The sequence below is a fragment of the Salmo salar genome, chromosome 24 (genome assembly GCF_965601325.2).
Source record: "Salmo salar chromosome 24, fSalSal1, whole genome shotgun sequence".
In the NCBI taxonomy this organism is placed as follows: Eukaryota; Metazoa; Chordata; class Actinopteri; order Salmoniformes; family Salmonidae; genus Salmo; species Salmo salar.
The window spans coordinates 8,777,990-8,800,397 of NC_138314.1; the positions used below are offsets into that span (position 1 = coordinate 8,777,990).

General features: G+C 43.1%; 1 protein-coding gene across 2 annotated transcripts in view; it reads left to right on the plus strand.

The window, feature by feature from the left end:
* The window catches only part of LOC123730377 (inactive carboxypeptidase-like protein X2), a 70,828-nt gene that overhangs the window by 15,694 nt on the left and 32,726 nt on the right, over positions 1-22,408 (plus strand). The window contains exons 11-24 of one of the 2 annotated variants that reach the window (XM_082968470.1): positions 1,267-1,406; positions 1,743-1,827; positions 1,977-2,121; positions 2,226-2,317; positions 2,568-2,691; positions 2,865-3,061; positions 4,426-4,602; positions 5,032-5,216; positions 5,319-5,681; positions 6,001-6,131; positions 6,348-6,487; positions 7,444-7,543; positions 7,804-7,970; positions 8,060-9,591. The exons of the other annotated variant lie outside the window; for it this stretch is intronic. Coding sequence (XP_082824596.1) covers positions 1,267-1,406; positions 1,743-1,827; positions 1,977-2,121; positions 2,226-2,317; positions 2,568-2,691; positions 2,865-3,061; positions 4,426-4,602; positions 5,032-5,216; positions 5,319-5,681; positions 6,001-6,131; positions 6,348-6,487; positions 7,444-7,543; positions 7,804-7,970; positions 8,060-8,434 — 2,421 coding nt within the window. The 3' untranslated portion in view covers positions 8,435-9,591. Of the gene's footprint in view, positions 1-1,266; positions 1,407-1,742; positions 1,828-1,976; positions 2,122-2,225; positions 2,318-2,567; positions 2,692-2,864; positions 3,062-4,425; positions 4,603-5,031; positions 5,217-5,318; positions 5,682-6,000; positions 6,132-6,347; positions 6,488-7,443; positions 7,544-7,803; positions 7,971-8,059; positions 9,592-22,408 lie in introns of those variants that run through there. 2 annotated transcript variants of the gene reach the window in all.

The window sequence follows — 22,408 nt, forward strand, 5'->3', positions numbered from 1 at the left end:
GCTACTAGGGTTCTTACTATGCGTTTTTGGTGTATTGAAAAATACTCTGATGTCCGTCTTTTATTTTTCTGCCATTTTTCTACCTGGCTGGCTGGCTGGCTACACACACAGTGTGTAGGTTATTTACAGTAGGAGATGGCCTTCTATCATCTTCAATCATTCTATTTGGGCTTCGATCTAAAAGGTAGCTAGCAAATGTGAAACGGATTAAAATGACAAGAGTTGACAGCGGTATGAGTTCACCATTTACACAACATATGCTGCAACCTTTTGTAATTTTAATAGTTTGTTTCATATTGGCTGGCTTCCAACAATAGCTGAATTTGCAAAGCTAGCGAGCACCAATTCAGTTGCAGTGGTGTTTGCTATAATCTTTGCTACCCGGGTTAAATAAAGGTGAAATAAAATAAATAAATAAAAGTTCCCTTGCGACAATTTAGCTTTTGCAACGAGACCATTAAATATATTTAAGACAATGGTAGAAGAGAGTGTAGTTCTGTTCAGTTTGGATTTCAGTTTATCGCTAACCTTATCACAGGGACTTTGAAGCACTAACTTACATCATCTGCCTGCTGATCTTGGAATAAATTGACGATAGCAAAGATTCCATCTTTGACGACGCCACATAAATGGAATAGGTACTAGCTAGCTTAATAGTTAATATTTGCACGCTAGCTCTGCATATTCACAGAGTGTGTGTGTGCGATCGACTGGATTAACCTCACGTCAGTTACGTGCATTGAGTGCCTTTCAGACAGTAGATACGACCTCTCTGTTACCTAGCAAGCTAAGGAACTGGCAGTGGATCAAACCATTGTGAGGCAAAGGGTGGGGGGGGTCGCAATCTTTTGAAACTTAAAAACGCGCTATTAAGTGTCTATAATCAGCACAATTGCTTTCATTGCATATTATTAATATTATTTAAATTACATAGTTATGTTTCAGTGATATATTGGGGGGGACAAATCACATTTTTCCCAGGATGGGGGGGTCGTGTCCCCCCCGTCCCCCCCGGGATTTCCGCCCCTGCTTCACACACTAACCCTCACACACTGACCCTAACTCTCACACACTAAGTCTAACCCTCTCACACTAACCCATAACCCTTATACACTAACCCTCACACATTAACCCTAAGTCTCAGTACTGCTCCAGCCAACACAGAGCATGACTCAACATGCAGTTAGACTCCTCACACTAATTCAAACCTGACGGTAAGCCCCCTTACCCACATCTCCAACACTGTATGGTTTCCATGGTTTCCAGGCTTCGGATGATGAGGAGGACATGCATGGTGGGGCGTGGTGTCCTAACCCAGAGGACAATATTCACTGGTTTGAGATGGACGCTCGCAGAGCAACAGAGTTTACTGGGATCATAACACAGGGACGAGACTCACGCAACGAGTAAGACACACAAGCACACACACGTTTATTTTACTATCCTTGTGGGGACCAAAACATGTGTTCCCAATCAAAATCCTATTTTCCCTAACTCCTAACCCTAAACCTTAACCTTAACCCTAACCCCTAACCCTGAAACTAAATCTAACCCTAACACACATAATCCTAAACCTAATCCCTAACCTTAATCTTAATTCTAACCCTAAAATAGCCTTTTTCCTTGTTTTACACACACACACACACACACACACACACACACACACACACACACACACAGACAATTTCAAACATATCAAAGACAAAATGGTGACAACATTTGTGTGCGTCTTTCTGTTTCAGGATTGACTTTGTGACATCGTACTACGTGCAATTCAGTAATGACAGCAGAGAATGGAAAACCATCCATGACGGTTACTCTGACTGGGTGAGTCTGTCAGCCTCGCTGCTTCAAATGTACTTTGGTCCCAGGGTTCACTCTCAAGCTCTTTTTATGGGGCACAAAAGTTCACCATGTCAAATATATTTGTCTCTCCCTCTCTCTTTACCCCCCTCCTCCCCTCTCTCTGTCTCTAGTTGTTTTTTGCTAACTCTGATAAGGATACCCCTGTGCTGAATCAGTTAGCTGAGCCCATACTAGCACGCTACATCAGAGTTATCCCTCAGAGCTGGAATGGTAGTTGCTGTATGAGGCTGGAGGTACTAGGCTGCCCACTGCCTGGTGAGTGACACACGCACCCACCCTACTAGACTTCTGGTCCCCACAAGGATAGTAAAACATAAAACACACGCAAACATTCACACTGTGCATTTTCATTTCCTCAGACCCCACCAGTGCCTACCAGAGGCTGCAGAATGAGGTGACTCCCGTCCAGTACCTGGACTTCAGACATCACAATTACTCAGACATGGTCACGGTGAGACGGAACATTCCCATTTCAGGGGACTTCAAACCTTAAGGTCATCAGTACCACCTGTTTGAACTTGAATCAGGTCTAATGTTTTGTCTGACGGATTGTGACAACTGACTTCAACTCTGTCTTGACACTTTGGAGATTCATTTAATAAGATTTGTTGTGCTTGAACAAAGACTTGCACAGACTCACTGAAGGTGTCCCGGGCCAGGGCTGGTAACTGCTGCTTTCCCCTGTGTGTCTCTTCTGGTAGATGATGAAGTCTGTGTCTGAGGAGTGTCCCAACATCACCAGTATGTACAGCCTGGGTCGCAGCTCTAACGGACTGGACATCCTGGCCATGGTGATATCAGGCAACCCCACAGAACACGAGATAGGTGGGATGAAACCAATATTGTGTCTGTGTCCACAGTTTTCAGAACATGCACCCATTAGTTATTCCAGGCTAACTGCACCCCTTTGTTATTCCAGGCGAACTTTCATAGAAAGCTCTGTACTCGTGTCCGCTCAAGCATGGAAAGACAATGACAATCTGTGTTTTTCTCCTTAGGTGAGCCGGAGTTCCGCTACACGGCCGGTCTCCATGGAAACGAGGCGACGGGGCGGGAGATGGTTCTTCTTCTGTTGCAGTACCTGTGTAAGGAGTACAATGATGGCAACCCCAGAGTGCGCCGCCTGGTGGAGGGAATACGTATCCACCTGGTGCCCTCACTCAACCCTGATGGGCAGGAGAAGGCCCTCACAGTGGTCAGTACTGGATATTATACGGTTCATTCTTGAATTGCGGTGGTAAATGTTGTCCCTTGACTTTGGCACCATGTAAAAACAATAGAAAATGACAAAAACATTAAAAAGAATACATTCTAATTTTATTTCACTGTTATTTAATAAGAAAACATATGTAAGTCCTTTATACTGCAAAACAACTATTTGTATGCATTGTTGAAACTACTGGGGGTTAGCAAATTGGCTTGCCCCATTGGCGATGTGTAGAGGTGTAGTGACATGTTTTGGGGTTTAGAGATACTGTATCTATTATTTTGAATGCTAGACAGTAAACAAAAGTATTTAATATGGTTTACTTTAGACCTCCCAAACTCAACTCTGGACCTTGAAGCCAGTTCCACTGTATTGTTTCATTGTTCCCCTCTAATCAGGGACTGATTTAGACCTGAGACACCAGGTGGGTGCAATTAATTATCGGGTAGAACAGAAAACCAGCAGGCTCTGGACCTCGTAGGGTAAGAGTTGAATACTCTTGCTGTAGATCAATAAAAACACCTATTGTTTTACTAGTATAATGTGTGTCCCTCAGTTTTATGTCATTGGTGTTACCACTTTGAAAATCGCTGATTACAAAGATGTACAAGGACCTTGAGCATTTTCTCCCGTGGCAAACTGTTATTGAGGGAGGGTTCTATCTTAAAGAAAATGATTAGCTTATCACGACCTTTCAGTATGTCATAAATTTGAGAATTTCATTCATCATTTTGCGTCACTTGGTGTCAGCCAGTTTAAATAAATGGAAATAATTAATCACTTTAGTAAATAATTTTTAAAGGATTGACCTTAGATTTGAGCATTTGTGGCCTCCATTTCAGAAAATCCTCATTGGTGTTACTACTCCACCGGTGGCACAATGTTATCATAATGGTAAAAACATATTTTAAATCATTAAGCTACCATATTAGTTGATTTAGAATGGGAAGATGTACCCAACTACATTTAAATAAAAAATCAAGTCATTCTTTTCCAAAATGCCATTCCAAAATTCCACCGCAATTCAAGAACGACCCTTACAGGGAAATACAGCCTGTATTTATACTTTACACTTCCAGGGTGCAAATCTATTTTCTTCTATTAAGGAAAATGGGTGCCAGACAGTGTCTGATTTAGCCAACTTGTTATCCTGTAGGAAAGTATTGTTGTATGCAGGAACAGTCTAGCGCCCAACTTTATTTTCCTCAAGAGAAGAAAACATATCTCATATGTTAAGTCAAGACTAGAGACATTCAAGCAAATCCTAAGACGTTTGGTTTTAACATGTTGATATTACTGCAGTAAATATGCAGTCCATATCCCCATAACATCCTGTCCCATTGACACCACAGGGTTCCGAGCTGAGTGGTTGGACAACAGGCCACTGGACGGAGGACGGCCATGACATCTTCCAGAACTTCCCTGACCTGAACAGTGTTTTGTGGGAGGCCGAGGACAAGGGCATGGTGCCCAAACTGACCCCCAATCACCATGTCAAGATCCCTGCAGATCAAGAGGGGGATGACAGGGTGTGTGGAGGGAGGGAGGGAGGGTGGGAGGTTGGGAGGGTGGGAGGGAGGGAGGGAGGGGAAGGTAAGGGAGAAAGGGAGGGGATGAAGACAGGAGGGAAGGAAATGTAGATGGTGTGAAGAGCAGAGACAGTACAAGGAAGTCCATTTCTCTGTTTATCAACTTAACAAGGGGACTCGAGTGGCACAGCGGTCTAAGTCACTTCATCTCAGTGCTAGAGGTGTCACTACAGACCCTGATTCGATTCCAGGCTGTATCACATCCGGCCGTGATTGGGAGTCCTATAGGGCAGCGCACAATTGGACCAACGTCCTCCGGGTTAGGGTTTGGCCGGGGAAGAACATCATTGGAAATAAGAATTTGTTCTTAACTGACTTGCCTAGTGAATTAAAAAAAGATGGCTGCTGTTTGTTCTTCTTGTCCTGCAGATTGCTGTGGAGACTCGAGCCATCATCTTGTGGATGGAGAGCCACCCATTCGTACTGGGGGCCAACTTCCAGGGGGGAGAGAGGTTTGTGGCGTACCCCTACGACAATCACCGCCTAACCAAGACCGCCGGCGCCAGCACCAGAGAGGGCAAGAGAGAGAGGGCACAGAGCCGCAAGAAGAGACAGTACGAGGCTCTTTCTCTTCCTGCACTCTTGCTATTTTTGGCAGGAGTAATAATGATATGAAACCAAATAAACAATCAACTCAATTTAAATCATTCTTCTAGGTACGAGGAGTTTGAGGAGCCGGTGGAAGATCATAGAAACAGGGGATACCAGCAGCCAGAAGAAGACCAGTGGAACAGGGGATACCAGCAGCCGGAAGAGGACCAGTGGAACAGGGGATACCAGCAGCCAGAAGAAGACCAGTGGAACAGGGGATACCAGCAGCCAGAAGAAGACCAGTGGAACAGGGGATACCAGCAGCGAGAAGAAGACCAGTATAACAGGAGATACCAGCAGCCGGAGGAGGAGTGGAGGGGACATGGCTATGGCCACAGGGAAGAGGAAGAGGAGGATGACAGAGGGAGAGGGGGGTACGCAGAGCCTGAGGATGAACCCAGGGCCACAGCAGACGCCTCCTTTTTCAGGTGTGTAGCATAAAGTAAATGTTTTTATTTAACTAGGCAAGTCAGATAAGAACAAATTATTATTTACAATGACGGCCTACACCGGCCAAACCCGGACGACGCTGGGTCAATTGTGCACCGCCCTATGGGACTCCAAATCACAGCCGGTTGTGATACAGCCTGGATTCAAACCAGATTGTCTGTTGTGACACCTCTAGCACTGAGATGTAGTGCCTTAGACCGCTGTGCCACTCGGGAGCCCAAGTTAACCACAGATCTAGGATCAGATTACCCTATCTGACTGTGTGTGTGTGTGTGTGTGTGTGTTTGTGTGTTATAGGTGGTTGGCCATCTCTTATGCCTCTACTCACCTGTCGATGACATACACTTCCCACGGCACCTGTCACGGCGATGACATCACTGGAGGCATTGGAATCGTCAATCGCGCCAAGTGGCAGCCCGTCACAGGAAGTAAGGACCGACAACATCCCTTTTTTATTCCATTGTTATCTGCTGTTCATTAAGACATTACATAGAGTAGTTCAAAAAGGTTGAAACCTGTAATGTAACATTGATCAGAGTAAAGGACCCAGTTTTGGGGGCAATGGTCCTCTCTGGTGGCTCATCATTTGCATTGCAGGTTCTCATTGCCACCTGTCTTCCCCCCCCCTCTCCCTCCATCCTCAGGTATGAATGACTTCAGCTACCTGCACACTAACTGTCTGGAGCTGTCAGTGTTCCTGGGCTGTGATAAGTTCCCCCATCAGAGTGAGCTGGTCATTGAGTGGGAGAAGAACAGAGAGGCCATGCTCACCTTCATGGAGCAGGTACACACACAGACACACGTATGCACACACATAGAAACAATTAACACATTTTGAGAGTATACCAAACACACACACGGTCCTGGAGTGTGGCCGTAGAGCAGTGGTATTCAAAGCTGGGGTCGCCAAAATATATATATATATATATATATTACTATATATATACTGTATATACACAGTGCATTCGGAAAGTATTCAGACCCCTTGAATTTTTCCACATTTTGTTATGTTATAGTCTTATTCTAAAATGGAATTCATTTTAAAAAAATCCTCAATCTACACACAATACCCCATAATGACAAAGTGAAAAGAGGTTTTTATAATTTTTTGCAAATGTATACCTTATTTACATAAGTATTCAGACCCTTTTCAATGAGACTCGAAATTGAGCTTAGGTGCTTCCTGTTTCCATTGATCATCCTTGAGATGTTTCTACTTGATTGGAGTCCACTTGTGGTAAATTGGACATGATTTGGAAAGGCACACACCTGTTTATATAAGGTCCCACAGTTGACTGTGTATGTCAGAGAAAAAACTAAGCCATGAGGTCGAAGGATTTGTCTGTAGAGCTCCGAGACAGGATTGTGTCGAGGCACAGATCTGGGGAAGGGTACCAAAAAATGTCTGCCACACTGAAGGTCCCAAGAACACAGTGGCCTCCATCATTCTTAAATGGAAGAAGTTTGGAACCACCAACACTCTTCCTAGAGCTGGCCGCCTAGCCAAACTAAGCCATCGGGGGAGAAGAGCCTTGATCAGGGAGGTGACCAAGACCCCAATGGTCACTCTGACAGAGCTCCAGAGTTCCTCTGTGGAGATGGGAGAACCTTCCAGAAGGACAACCATCTCTGGGATCGCAATAAATTATTGTGGGAAAAATGGGGTCCCCACTGAAAAAGTTTGTATACCACTGCTGTAGAGTGACTGACATTTTGAACCCTGGTTTTCACCCCACCCAGGTGCAGCGTGGGATCAGGGGCGTGGTAAAAGACAATGAGGGGAACCCCATCGCTAATGCTACAGTTTCTGTAGAGGGGGTCAACCATGATGTCTCTACAGGTGGGTACAGTGTGTGGCTTTGTGTTAACCATGTCCCATAGGCTACTGCCCTTGGCATTCTGACTGCTGTGAACACATGAATGTAGCTATGCACTGTTATATTGGTATATTCATTAAACTACAGCTGGGGTAGATATTGGTAACAACCTGTTGTCCCTTCCCCCTGAACAAATCTACATGCAGTGGACGTCCAGGAGCCTGCCAGTGCTATCTTTACTGAGTGTGCAGTCTAAGCCCTCTCCTCTCTGCTTGCTCCACAGCTGTAACAGGGGACTACTGGCGCTTGTTGAACCCAGGTGAGTACCGTGTGACGGTGCGGGCAGAAGGCTTCGCCCCCCTGACCAAGCTGTGTGTGGTGGGCTACGAGGCAGGGGCAACTACCTGCAGCTTTAACCTGGCCAAGTCCAACTGGGACCGCATCAAACAAGTGGGTACTGCTACACCTACAATTAGAGTGCCTATTAGCCACTTTAGGGCCATTGAAGCACTATATAAATGCTATCTATTCATCCACAGATCATGGCCCTGCACGGCAACAAGCCCATACGCCTGCTCAGCCACGGCAACGGCGGAACAATATGGCACATGGTCCCCAATGGTAACAGGAATATGGAGTTTCCCGGACATGCACTCATGGATTCTACGACGCGTGACCAGAGAAGGAAAGAGCTAGGGCTCGACCGCCCCCGTCATCTACGGCAACAGAGACTGATGAGATTGACAAAAACGTTGCCCCCGACGACCACGCCGGTTCCCACAACAACAGAGGCAGAGCCCACCACTGCTTGGTACGACTCGTGGTTCATAGGAGAGGGGCAAATGTCGGCACCGGAAAGTTTCACGGACTCCATCTTGGATTACAAATACGAGTACAAGATCGACGATTACTAAACTAAACACCAAGGCCTTGTTCCAATACATTTACAATACATCCTTCCTCCCCACTTCCTTGAAGAAATCAAGGTAGGAAGGGAGGAAGTATGCATTCTAAGGTATTTGAACAGGACCGATGTCATAGTCCTGAGCCCAGGCTGTTAACTCAATTCTTAGAGTAGACAACTAAGTGACCCCTTAATGGCATATTTGGGATTTTGGCAATGATGCCCTTTATCTACTTCCCTAGAGTCAGAGGAACTCGTAGATATGATTTTTATGTCTCTGTGTCAAGTATGAAGGAAGTTCGAGTTAGTTTTGCAAGCCAATGCTAACTAGCATTAACACAATGACTAGAAAGATGCTTGCAGATACCCATAGACTTCCAGTCATTGCGCTAAAGCTAGTTAGCAATTGCGCTAGCGCTAGTTAAGAACTTCCTTCAAACTGCACACAGATACATAAAAATGGTATCCACGAGTTCATCTGACTCTGAGGAAGTAGATAAATCCCAAAGTATCCCTTTAAAGAACTGACAGGTAGGGGTAGGTTTAAGCAAAATGCCTGAAACTCCAATAACTCTGGTAGCCCCCCAGCCATCCATTCTTTCAGATCAACAAAGGAGCTGCAAGAAGTGTTTAGGTATATCTGCAAAAACTGATTAAAGGAACAATGCAGTGTTGAATGCAAGAACAGTCATGTACACAAGCTAATGTCAGTGGTCTGTATAACTGCTCGAGTAGGTCTTTTAATACAACGTTAACACACACAAAAATGTCAGTTTAGAGTAGAAAAATAGAACCACTGATATCTGGAAAATAAATGTTATACCAATTCAATTTAAAAAGTTGTTGCAAAGCTTTCCTAGAGAATGTACTTCAGAGATCATGTAGATGTGGTGGTTGCAGATTACGCACTTGTTTTACTATCGCCTCCACCCTTGAAGAGTCAAAACAAAGAATCAAAGTTTCTGTTTTTCTTATAAAAGTGTGGATTAATTTACATTATTTTCACACATTGACAGCAAAGTCATAATATCGACATACAGTAACTTTACAAAATGTTTGTTGAATAGTAAGAGAGTAATCAAAAGAGATTTTCTTAAATGTTCCTCATAATTTAGCTGAGGAAGAGGAAAGTTATTTTTTCAATTAATAAAGGCTTGTTTACATACAGCATTTGTTTTGTTCATGTCCACACTGAGCAAAAATGTGACCGACCGCCTCGATTCGGTCTTATGTAGCAGAATTTGAAATTGTGTTTTTTACATTGGATAAAAGTAGAGACTCAGAACTAGAAATTGGTATATCATACACTGCAGTTGAGAAATAATGGGAAAGTAATTCTGCTTTGAAAGTTGATAAAGTTGGTCCTTGAATGTTTTGGTACACCTACTGGAGAGCTCTGTCTACACCCATTCTGCATTGTTAACACCCTCTTAAGCCTTAGCCCCACCCATCTCTGTGGGTGGGGCTAAGGATTCACATGTGAGGTCATGTGCTAAACAGAGTGAGTAGTTTAGTAAACAACCAGAGATTAAGACTAAAAGTGGTCAAAGTAGTAGCCTACAATAAGGAAAAACTCCAGGTAAAAATACACTATCTCGTCCTTGGCCTATATCCTAACATGACTTTGGTGCAGGTAATGTTGTTCTTCACATTACCGTCTCTGGTAAACACACACTATATCAAATAACATCTACGTTTATTTATCACATGCACAGGACACAGAAGGTGTAAACTGCTCAGTGAAATAGTATAGTAGCAATAGAAAAAACAGAAAGTGTCCAGACAAAAAATGTATAATTATTAGATGACGCTTATCCGACACACTTGTCTAAATTGATGGGTCATGTGAAGAAAATTCTATAACCACATCTAGCGGATGTGGATGGGTCACTATTGTCTAGACATGTACACATGTTCATGAAATACAGTAGATGGCCGTAATCACCCACAGATACAACTGGCTAACTTGATGGGTCATGTAATCATCTGGCGAAGGGGAGTCTTTTGTTAGACTAGCTAGTTAGCTAAACAATGAACTGGCATAATCCCAACTCATACTACTACCAATACAAACATTGTCATAGGGATAGTATGAATCTGCAGGTAGCTAAAGCTAACAACTAGGTTCAACATTAGCTAGCTAACATTAGCAATCCAAATGAATTTCTGATTTAAATAATATTACTACACAGATCATACACATACCATTAGCTCGCGCGCCAGTAAGCTACCATTCGCTAACTAACAGTACGCTTTAACTTGCAATGAAAACAATTTTCTGAGTAAATTAGAAACGTATAATATCGGAAAATGTAGCTAGACTCTTAGCCGTATACATGGATGAACGCTTTACCGTAGACTGGAACCATTTAACTCAGTTTTGTTTGTAACTACATTTTGTTTGGACAGCGTTGTGTCAAGTCACTCCGGTTCACACTGATCGTGGCACGTGCAGAAAGCAGCCCATCACTTTTTCCAACTGATCTGTCGATAGTGCGTGCTAAATTCAGGGCAACAATGTTGTTGAAAAAAGTAGCAATACTTTTGTAGTTCTTGAGGACTAACGTCATATCTTTCAAAAATGGCCCGGTAGAAAGGACTATCAACACATACTGAGCAGCTCACGTTATAGACCGACGAATCCAAACTCATCCCCCGGTATGTTCAGCCCATCCATTATCTCAGCCAATCATGGCTCCTTGTTTCATGAGCTGAAATAAAATATCCCAGAAATTCTCCATAGACACAAAAAGCTTATTTCGCACACATTTTGTGCACAAATGTATTTACATCCTTGTTAGTGAGCATTTCTCCTTGGCCAATATTAATCCATTGACCTGACACCTGTGGCATATCAAGAAGCTGATTAAACGGCATGATCCTTACATAGATGCACCTTGTGCTGGGAACAATAAAAGGCCACTCTAAAATGTGCAGTTTTTGTCACACAACACAATGCCACAGATGTCTCAAGTTTTGAGGAAGCACGCAATTGGCATGCTGACTGCAGGAATGTCTAAGGTATCTGAGACCAACAGATGCATAATGCATTTATTTCAATTGACTGATTTCCTTATATGAACTGTAACCCAGTAAAATCTTTGAAATTGTTGCATGTTGCGTTTATATTTTTGTTCAGTACAAATTTGGAAACATGTGTTGACAAATACAGGAGTCTGGGCACTGGCACAGACACGAAACACTTAATTAGAAATGAAGTTCTATCACAATCCTTTTCACACCACACACCTTTCATTCATAAGAGCTTTCAACTCAAACCGTAATGGGATACTGGGATGACTGCAGAGCATTGTTGAACTAACATATTCACTAAATACTTGTGTCATTGCTTGTCTTTGTTGATCAAGATAAACCAACGAGAGACTTCAGACACTATGTCCCAGTCTATCAAGTCAAATGCATTTCGAAACGCATTGTGAACACTGCAAGGAACATGTTTCAATGTCAATTACCTCTCTGTCTGTGGCTTCTGCAAGGGCATTAGATATGAATTCTCTGTAAAACTTGTGGTTAACATTTGGTCCAAACATCAACATTTGTAGGAGGTGAAACGTGTTAAGTTTATCTGTCATCTCTGTGAAGGACAGTCCTTTGCTGAGCCATGTCCCATGAAAGATGAGTCCATGTAGTGTGTGGTAACCTTGTTGGTTGTGGGGTTTAAAAACCTTACGTGGACATCCATTTGCTTTAGCTTGTTAGGTTCTAATTTTTCAGAGTAAATAACTCACGGACACTAGAGAAGCTTAACCAAGTTTAATTCTTCCCAAAGGGTCGTTACAGCTGTAATTCAGAGAAAAAAAACATTTCTCACCATCACAAATATATATACTCCACTTTAGACACCCCTCCTTCTCTCCAATCCTTACATCTTATGGTTCGACAGTAAGAAGGTAACAGGATGATATAACAATTATTTCTCCTTTCAGGGGATCTGACCTGACCTCCTCACCTCAACCCCTTCTTCGCCTAATCCACAGATGTCCTCTCGTATCACCTATCGCACTCGGTGACTCTCTCCCGTCCACCCAGGACATTCCACAGCCACTGTCTTTCTACAGATCTCACTCCTTTATATACTATGCGTCTGATCTATCATGTCTTTAATATCTCAATGTTCAAAGTTTAGCCCGAATCCAACAAGCTGAAGTGGTTTGTTCTGCGATTCGTCAAAAAGCAGCACATTACAGTCCCGTGTGGCTCAGTTGGTAGAGCATGGCGCTTGCAACGTCAGGGTTGTGAATTTGATTCCCACGGAGGACAGTTACGAAAAATGTATCCACTCACTACTGTAAGTCGCTCTGAATAAGAGCGTCTGCTAAATTACTAAAATGTAAAATGTTATTTTGCAACTTGTCCAAGAGGTGGTGCCGCAAGTAAGGTGAAGACTATGATTGATCTTGTAGGCTGTCTTCTCCCCACAGGCATATGACTTTGCTATAATACTGTCTGGAAACATCGAGTGGGAAATTGTGGTGTTGTCATCTGCACTATTGCAGGAGTAGTGGGAGACGACACTTCATTGTCCATAGGATCTATGCATGCCATGGAATAGTTGTTTCGGATTCATGAAGAGAGTTTTGAAGAGGACTCGGGTTGAGGATTCTGCATGAAAGAAAACAAATAACAATTCAGAACTTTTCTCAGTATTACCGTGGTGTCTCATTCTTTCTGAAAAGATGTCCACAACACCCTAAAATGATCAAATTCAACTCATGTTAGGTTGTATTTGTAATGGACTATCCCTTTACTTGACATTTATATCCAACGACCTCTTACGTTTAATCTTTAACCCTTAAACCTACAGCCTATGCTACATATTGCATGTATTTTAATTTCCACTTCAAACCAATTCCTGTACTTATATTATCATTGAACATACATAATAAACAGACATTAAACAAACATAAATAGAATAATGATGGTAATTAGAACCATGGTTTCAAGAGAAATGTATTAAATGTCTATCGTTATAGCTTGCCATAAGTAAGGTTCAGCTGTAGAAACAACTTTCAACAACAATTGTGCTGAATGATAATGCCTAGATCATAACGCAGAAGATCTTGACTCTCTTTGTTGGGAAAAAAATGCTGATCTGTATCCAGAAATGAACAGTGGTCGAGTTCGCATGCTAGCTAGCCAAATGTTACCAAGCTGATTACTCAATGTTAGTTAAGTTGGCTAACGTTTGCTGGCTAGCATAATTTTGCCCAAATCATTCATCACACTCGCTATCCCAGATCACTTGATTTGAAGGAGGCATAGATACAGTTCTACAGTTATCTAGAAATCGTTTAATAATTCAGCTTCAGTTCCATTAGCTAGCAGGCTAACTAGCTAGCTCTTTTCGTCATTTACACGTAGCTATACAGAGAACTAATTCATGTTTGAAACGTTTCTTTACCTGATGGTTTGATTGTGCTGCTGGTTGTGATGTTGCTGCCGAAGCTTTGGAGGTTGTTGTCGAGAAAAAGTCATGTACTGTAGAACTAGTGCCAGCCCGGGCTGCAGCTTTGTGTCCCTTCCCCTTCATGTGGCTCTTCAGGGCTGATTCACCCAACATCGCAATGTCAAAGCCTTGGACACATTTTCTTTGCACCTTGCACGGTGTGTACTGTACTGTACTGCTAGCCCAGAGTGGTGGCGTGATCCACTAAAGGGATCTACTCCACTGCATCAGCATATGTTGGCTGCAAGGTCAAATCCCATTCGGGTGTATTAACGGATGCCAAGGGAAGCCAGGCTTCCCCCAAAAATGTGTCTTTCATCTCTCTGTGTTTCACAAATTCTCTTCAATTCGCAGGGGGCTGAATGTGTCTCACCTGAGAAAGCATTTGAGCGAACAAAACAACTCCCCTCTGTCTAGGTATGTGTTGTGTATCTATCTTATGCTGTCTGGTCAATAAGATTATGACATTGTTGCCCCCGTAGAATTGATGCAAGGGAAGCCAGCGAGAAGGGCCTGTGCGTTGGGGAGTGGAACCAGAGAGGTGATGAACCAGGCAGGGGAGATGATGAATCAAGCGGTGATGAACCACCTGTAGATGGGCCCTCACGGCTCAGCTACATCTCTGGACTTTCCAACACATACAAGCAGATGAATACAATGCAAGCTATCTTAAAACATCAGGATGAACCAAGTCAGTACTGAGGTACTGGGTGGCAAGTGATTGAAAGTGTTTTATGTATGGTGTTCTTACCTGAGGGAAGACACTGGTTTTATGTATGGTGTTCTTACCTGAGGGAAGACACTGGTTTTATGTATGGTGTTCTTACCTGAGGGAAGACACTGGATTTATGTATGGTGTTCTTACCTGAGGGAAGACACTGGTTTTATGTATGGTGTTCTTACCTGAGGGAAGACACTGGTTTTATGTATGGTGTTCTTACCTGAGGGAAGACACTGGATTTATGTATGGTGTTCTTACCTGAGGGAAGACACTGGTTTTATGTATGGTGTTCTTACCTGAGGGAAGACACTGGTTTTATGTATGGTGTAGACAACAAGTCTTTAAGATTAGTGCAAGAAGGGATATTGCATGTTGGGAAAGACATGTTGTGAGTTTACTCTTCCATTACATCCACAAGAGAGGAGACAGGGAGACCCCCGTACTGAAGTTAAAATACAATTGAAACCAATTGTGGTTATTTACCACACATATGTGGAACCATTTACAGTAGCGTGGTTAGTGAATAAATGTAGTGAAACTAAAGAAGAAGAGGGGTTAGAGAAAATAGAACTGCGTTGGGTATATCATCCTATGTTGGGTTCTACTACCTGTATACGGGGATAGAACTGGGTTTTTCTACAGTACCATACAGATAAGTCACTCAGTCCACATTACATAGAACCTGATTAAAACAAAATCACGGGGCACCATGACAGATTCAACCAAAGGCAGTGCAGAGACAGTGGGTCCCACACCAATGTAAACAATATTTATAGGTGTAACGCCCTGGCCATAGAGAGGGGTTTTTGGTTCTCTATTTTGGTTAGGCCAGGGTGTTACATGGGTGGGCGTTCTATGTTTATTTTTCTATGTTGGTTTGTTTCTTTGGTTTGGCCGTGTGTGGCTCTCAATCAGGAACAGCTGTAGATCGTTGTTGCTGATTGGGAGTCATACATAGGCAGCCTGTTTTTCCTTTGGGGTTTGTGGGTAGAGATTTTCTGTTTAGTGTTTTACACCTGACAGAACTGTTTGGCTGTCGGTTTCTTGCTTTTTGTGTTTAAAGTGTTCGATCTTTTAATAAATTCACGATGAGCACTAACCACGCTGCGCCTTGGTCCACTCTCTCCAAAGACAGCCGTTACAATAGCACAATTATCCCTACTTGAAAACCAACCTGGACTGTTTTGGAAATGGAATAAATGGACAAACAAAGAAGAAAAGTACAGACATCCGGTCACAGGAACATTTGATAAGACTACGTGTGATGTGATAAGTGACATAGTCAAGGGAAGGCAAGCCAGTAAGAAGAAGAGTAATAAGAAGGTTACCATACTGTCAGCCACTATATTGGGACTAATTCAGACTGAAGGACAGACGTTTTCAGCTCAAAGTCAGTTGAAACAGTTGAAGAGTCAAAGGGTGGCGGAACAAGGGAAAAATTGAGACCCAGGATGTGGGCCCCTTCACCCTACAGCTCCCCCACCTTATGAAGATAAAGAAGGAGGTGTGGAAGTGAGAGAAGGTTTATACCCTTTAATAGCTACTGGTACAAAGGTAATTATTAAGGGGGAACTAATGAAAGAAGATGAAGAAGGAGAAGAAAGAAGGTGAGAGTCTACAAATGGAAAAAAATGGAGAAAAAGATGGAGATGGATAAAAAAAGTTTCAGTAATTGGCGAATTGCGGAATAAGGGTCCTCCGGGTGCCAGTCAACCCCTCTAGGAAACCCAGGCAAAGACAAAGACAGGAAGATTCCGCATATGGACAGCAGTTCATATAAGGACAGTAGTGGACCCTGGGATCTGGAGAAGGACTGAGAAACAGGCAGTAAGAAAAAGATCTCATACAAAGTTTGTAACGAGTAAAAGAATACTGTGTTTTCGAAGAACAATGGAAAGACCTAAGGCGTAAAGTCTGCGAACACCGAAAACAACTGAGTGAACTACAGGATGACGATTCTGAGGAAAACAGGAAACAATATGACAAACTAAGAGAGGTGAGCCTGACATGGTGATGATGAACACTCCTGCTCCTACAGCTCCCCCAAGTGGACCTGCGCTGCAACCACAGCCCATAGTGTCTTTTGTACAATTTCCCCCTCAGACCTATGGGAACCCACAACCATGGCGGCCACCATCACCCAGAATGCCACCTATGCAATGCTGGGGGTGTGGACAATTTGGACACATGAGGAACCAATGTCCACAAAATTCTCAATATCAAGGATGGGCTACAACACCTGGAGTGAACCGAAGAGGGAGAGGAAATTTCAGAGGAGGAAACAGAGGAGGATACCAACAACAAGGTAATATCAGCAGCAACCCCAAACCTATGGAGGACCTCCCCAGCAGGCACAAGGAGGTTACCAGCCTGGTCCTGGCCACCAAGGACGACACAGAGGAAATCAACCACAGGAGGGAGAAGAAGAGGTGTCTGGCCACAAGGAAATCAGAACACCAACACTTCCAATTTTCATAAAGAACAGCAATGAAGAGGCCCCTGGATCTGTGCAAGACCACTGAGAGAGATGTGCAATGGACGGCCATCTGAATTCCTGACCTGGAGCACGGATCAAATTAAGGCATTTGAAGATTTGAAGAAAGCACTGGCTAGTGCTGGAGCCCTTGGGTTGCCTGACTATAACAGAAAATGGTCATCTTTGTAGCTGAAAAAGGGGGGTTTGCCTCAGTTGTTGTTACACAAAAATCAAGTGGACAGCATAATCCCTGTGCTTACTACTCTACCAGATTGGATAATGTAGTGAGGGGTATGCATCCATGTCATAGAAGTCTTGCTGCGCCAGCATATGCGATTGAAAAGAGTACTACTCTCGTGTTAATGCATAAAGCCACCCTCTATGTGTCTCACAGTGTGATGGCACTCCTGAACCAAAATAACTCCTGCCTTACTGCTGCAAGGCTTTGTGGCTATGAGACTCTACTGACGCAACCCAATATTGCTATTAAGAGGTGTTCCACTGTTAATCCTGCTGCCCTCCTGGAAGAACGGACAGGGGGTACGCCACACGAATGTGAAAAGCAGATTTAACTTGACTCTAAGGCTAGGCCTTAGACACTGCCCTGACTGATGCTGACTTGGACCTTTTGGTTGACGGTTATGCATATACAGATCAAACTATGGTATTGTGACAATTGATAGAACCACTCACATACAACAACCATTACCAGATACTTTCTCAGTTCAACAGGCTGAACTTTTGGCACTAACCACTGCCTGTAAAATGGGAGAAGGGAAAAGGGTTACAATTTTCTCTGATTCTGCTTATGCAATAGGGGTTTGTCTCTCCTGGTTGTGGTGTCTGGAGGAGAAGGGGTTTTCACAATGCTTGTGGAAGTCATATTCATAATATAACTATGGTTTTAGATCTCTTGGAGGCTATGATGCTGCCCTCTGCTTTGGCTATTGTGAAGGTTGCTGCTCACACTGGGGGAAAAGATTTTGTGAGTATGGGTCACGCCATGGCAGATTGGCTGCCTCAAAGTGTCATAGCCACTCCATGTTTTTCTCTGCTGCTATCGGGAAAGACACTGATGATTTGGAATCTAAACAGTCTTTGGATGTTGGTTCTCATTTGGTATGGCAACAGCTGGGTTGTAAACTTGACCCTGTTTCTAAAAATTGGAGACAGACTCTGTTTGCCTGCTTGTCTTATCGCCTCTGTTTGGCAAGTGGCCCATGGTATGGCTCATTTGTCAAGGGGGATATTATAGTCAATTTCTTTGGATTGGTTTTCTCCAAATTTTACTCAGCAGTTGAAACAGTTTTTGTTTCGATGTGCTACGTGCATGCAATTTAACATTACAAAAGGAACACCTCTGAAACCAGGTAATTTCCCTACGCCAAGAGGACCATTTGTCCATCTTGCCATGGATTTTATAGATCTTGCAGAAAGAAAAGAAAGGAAAAGGTACTGTTTAGTCCTTATTGACAGGTTCACCAGGTGGGTGGATGCATTTCCCACCACACACTGTGATGCTAAGACAGTAGCAAAACTACTAGTGAGGGAGATAATAGCTAGATTTGGTGTTCCTGTTTTTTTTTCTGCAGACAATGGTACCCACTTCACTGGTGATGTAGTGAAGCAGGTAGCCATAATGATGGGAGTGGACCAGAAGTTTGTGTCCATCTACCACCCCCAGAGTAACGGGGTTACCGAGAGAGCTAACCAATCCATTAACCTCTCTTGGGCAGGCGGGACGCTACCGTCCGTCCCACTCACCAACATCCAGTGAAATAGCAGGGCGCCAAGTTCAAAACAACAAAAATCTCATAATTCAAATTTCTCAAACATACACATTTTATACACCATTTTAAAGATAAACTTCTCGTTAATCTAACCACATTGTCCGATTTCAAAAAGGCTTTACGGCGAAAGCATAGCATTAGATTATGTTAGGACAGCACCTAGACAAGAAAAACCACACAGCCATTTTCCAAGCAAAGAGAGGCGTCACAAAAACCAGAAATACAGCTAGAATGAATCACTAACCTGCCAGATGGCACTCATAGGACTTCAAAAAACTTCAAAAAACTTCGGGTGAATGAGCACATCAATATACAGAAATACTCATCATAATCGTTGATAAAATAAACAACTGAATTATAGATACACTTCTCCTTAATGCAACCACTGTCAGATTTCAAAAAAGCTTTACAGCGAAAGCACACTTTGCAATAATCTGAGTACAGCGCTCAGTCACCAAACCAAACCCGCCATTTTGTGGAGTCAACAAAACTCAGAAATAGCATTATAAATATTCACTTACCTTTGATGATCTTCATCGGAATGCACTCCCAGGAATCCCAGTTCCACAATAAATGTTCATTTGTTTCGATAAAGTCCATATTTATGTCCAAATACCTCCTTTTTGTTTGCTCGTTCAGTCGAGTAATCCAAATGCACTGTGCTCGCGCAGTAAATTCAGACTAAAAGTAAAAAAACTATTACAGTAAGTAGAAACATGTCAAACGATGTATAGAATCAATCTTTAGGATGGTTTTATCATAAATCTTCCATAGTATTCCAACCGGACGATTCCAATGTCTTCAAAAAGGAAAAGGAACACAGCTAACTCTCACGGGAGAGCGCGCCACTGAGCTCATGTCATTTTCTCAGTCATCTGATTCCAAGACCTCTTATTCTCGCCCCATTCACAGTAGAAGCATGAAACAACGTTCTAAAGACTGTTGACATCTAGTGGAAGCCTTAGGAAGTGCAAAATGACCCCACAGACACTGTATATTAGATAGGCAATCACTTGAAAAACTACAAACCTCAGATTTCCACACTTCCTGGTTGGATTTTTCTCAGGTTTTTGCCTGCCATATGAGTTCTGTTATACTCACAGACATCATTCAAACAGTTTTAGAGTGTTTTCTATCCAAATCTACTAATAATATGCATATCCTACCTTCTGGGCCTGAGTAGCAGGCAGTTTACTACTGGCATGCTTTTCATCTGGACGTCAAAATACTGCCCCCTAACCAAGATAGGTTTAACAAGGGTTAGGTAAGGCATGCCACTCCACCAGGGAATCTTGGGTGGATTATTTACCACTAGTGTTAATGAAAATGTGCAGTAGTGTTAATAAAGGCCTGGGGTGTACACCACATGAAATGTTGACAGGAAGACCCATGAATGTTCCCGCACACAGACTGACTGACAGACAAATAGACCTCACTCTAGAAGTAGAACACTAACTACTATTGTCAGATCTCTCCACTCACACACTAGGAAAGCTCAGGAGGAGGTACCAGGTGAGGACCCCGACTACCTGCTTGTGGAGGTTGGAGACTGGGTCAAAATCCGGCTCCACAAGAGAAAATGGAACCAGCCAAGATGGATGGGCCATGCAAGGTAACCATGGCAACACAACAGCGGTCAGAGTTCAGGAAAGGTCTGGCTGGAACCACCTGTCCCACTGCCAGAAGGTGTTCAGCCCACAGGAGATGATGGAGCCAGACACAGCCTGAAAAAAGAGGCAGAAGCAGATGTGAGCCGAGACCAAAGACTTGAAAAAGATGAAGGGCAAGACCAAAGCCCTGAAGAACCAACTGTTTTACATGATCAGCAATGTTATGTTGTAAATAAACAAACCATTAGGGATATAAGAGAGGGAAGATGACAACATGTGGTCGTTGGTGGTTGACTGTGTTGGCTCTATCCACACTACTTGTTTGTGTGGGTGAAGCCGGCCCTGTCAACACATGGGTAAAGTTTGTTTGAGACTTAGGTAGAAAAGTGTCCCCAAACGAGACTGCGGTGTTAATTTTGTCTAAACCCAAATCCATGAGCACTAGTGATGATGGTGTTCTGACCAGGATGGGTAAATGGTTCACTGGGAAATTTGGAAATGTTATGGGCCAGATTTTAATTGGTATCTTATAATTTGTAGTTCCTGTGTTGATAGGCTTTTACTGTGTTTAGATGTTTTGTTGTCTTGGTAAATGGGCAGTGAAGAAGACCATACCTGGTTTAATGGTATTGGCTTTACCTGCCTCCTATGACGAATACTATGATGCCACTTGTGTTGACCCCAACTATGACCCTCTTGCTTGCCCAACGGACCCAGAGGATGATTACTATACTACCTATATGTGATGGTTAAAAGTTCCAGATGTCTAACATCGATTTCTGTACATGGTTATATGAGACTAGGTAGTCTCAAAGGGGGGAATGTTGGGGGTTACCCTGGGGGTTGGGTGTGTGGCTACACCAATGCCATGATAACTGTATATATCTCATAACCTTTGTATGCTTGCAATGCGCAATGATAGAAAAGTACTGGGTAAATGGAGATGTACTGCTTTAGTTCTCAGACTGAGAATTGTCTGCACCTGCTGATAGTCACACAGTCTCAAGGCCGAGATAGCAGAGTGAGAAACCACAGTCTAGACATGTTTTTCTCATCTTAGATACTTTGTGTCTAATCCAATGCAACAATGTTAAGATATGATTGACGGTAGGTTGTAAAAAGAGTGTAGTCTCCTGTTTCGCCACACAGATCTTTACTATAGACTACTGAGGTATTCTGTATGTGGAGCTCTGCCTGCAATTGCATTTTATTACTAAAGAGTTTTTACCAAGGTTCCTGTGTCTGTGTCATCTATCTGGAAGACTGATTGTTAAAGGAAACATACATCACCCCACGCAAAGGACCACCCAACAGGAGGGTGTGATTCAATTGCTTGCTTGCTGAGGCCAAATCAAGTTCCATACTGCATTGCCGGGCACCTTCCAAATTTTGTAACAATGTGGAGAGCTTTGTATAGCGCCATAAAGCTCAGAATTTACATAATTGCTTGACGGGAGGTGGGGGCGGTACGTCCTATATAAACACAAACTCACTTTCTTGACAAATGGTACCAAGAATATGCATATCCTTGCTTCAGGGCCTGAGCTACATGCAGTTAGATTTGGGTATGTCATTTTAGGTGAAAATTGACAAAAAGGGGCGTATCCTTAAGAGCTATTAACTAACGTCAAAATCGCTAAGTAGCTAACTTCGAAGCAGTGTGCCGATGCGTGTATCACTTTATCAGAAGTACGTCATCAATGACGTACAAAGCTTTGTTTGATCCCGTGCTTTTTCAAACAGTGTGCTGCAAAATGCGAGATCCCACTGATTTCATTGTGGTTCTTGTGCCTTCTTAGATTCCAAGCTGCTTTCAAACACCGACCTCTACTGGACACCGTACTTACAAATATAGTTCAGATTTTGTACAGAAAGTTTCACCTGACCTTATCTGGTAGAGTAGGGTACTATGGAACATTC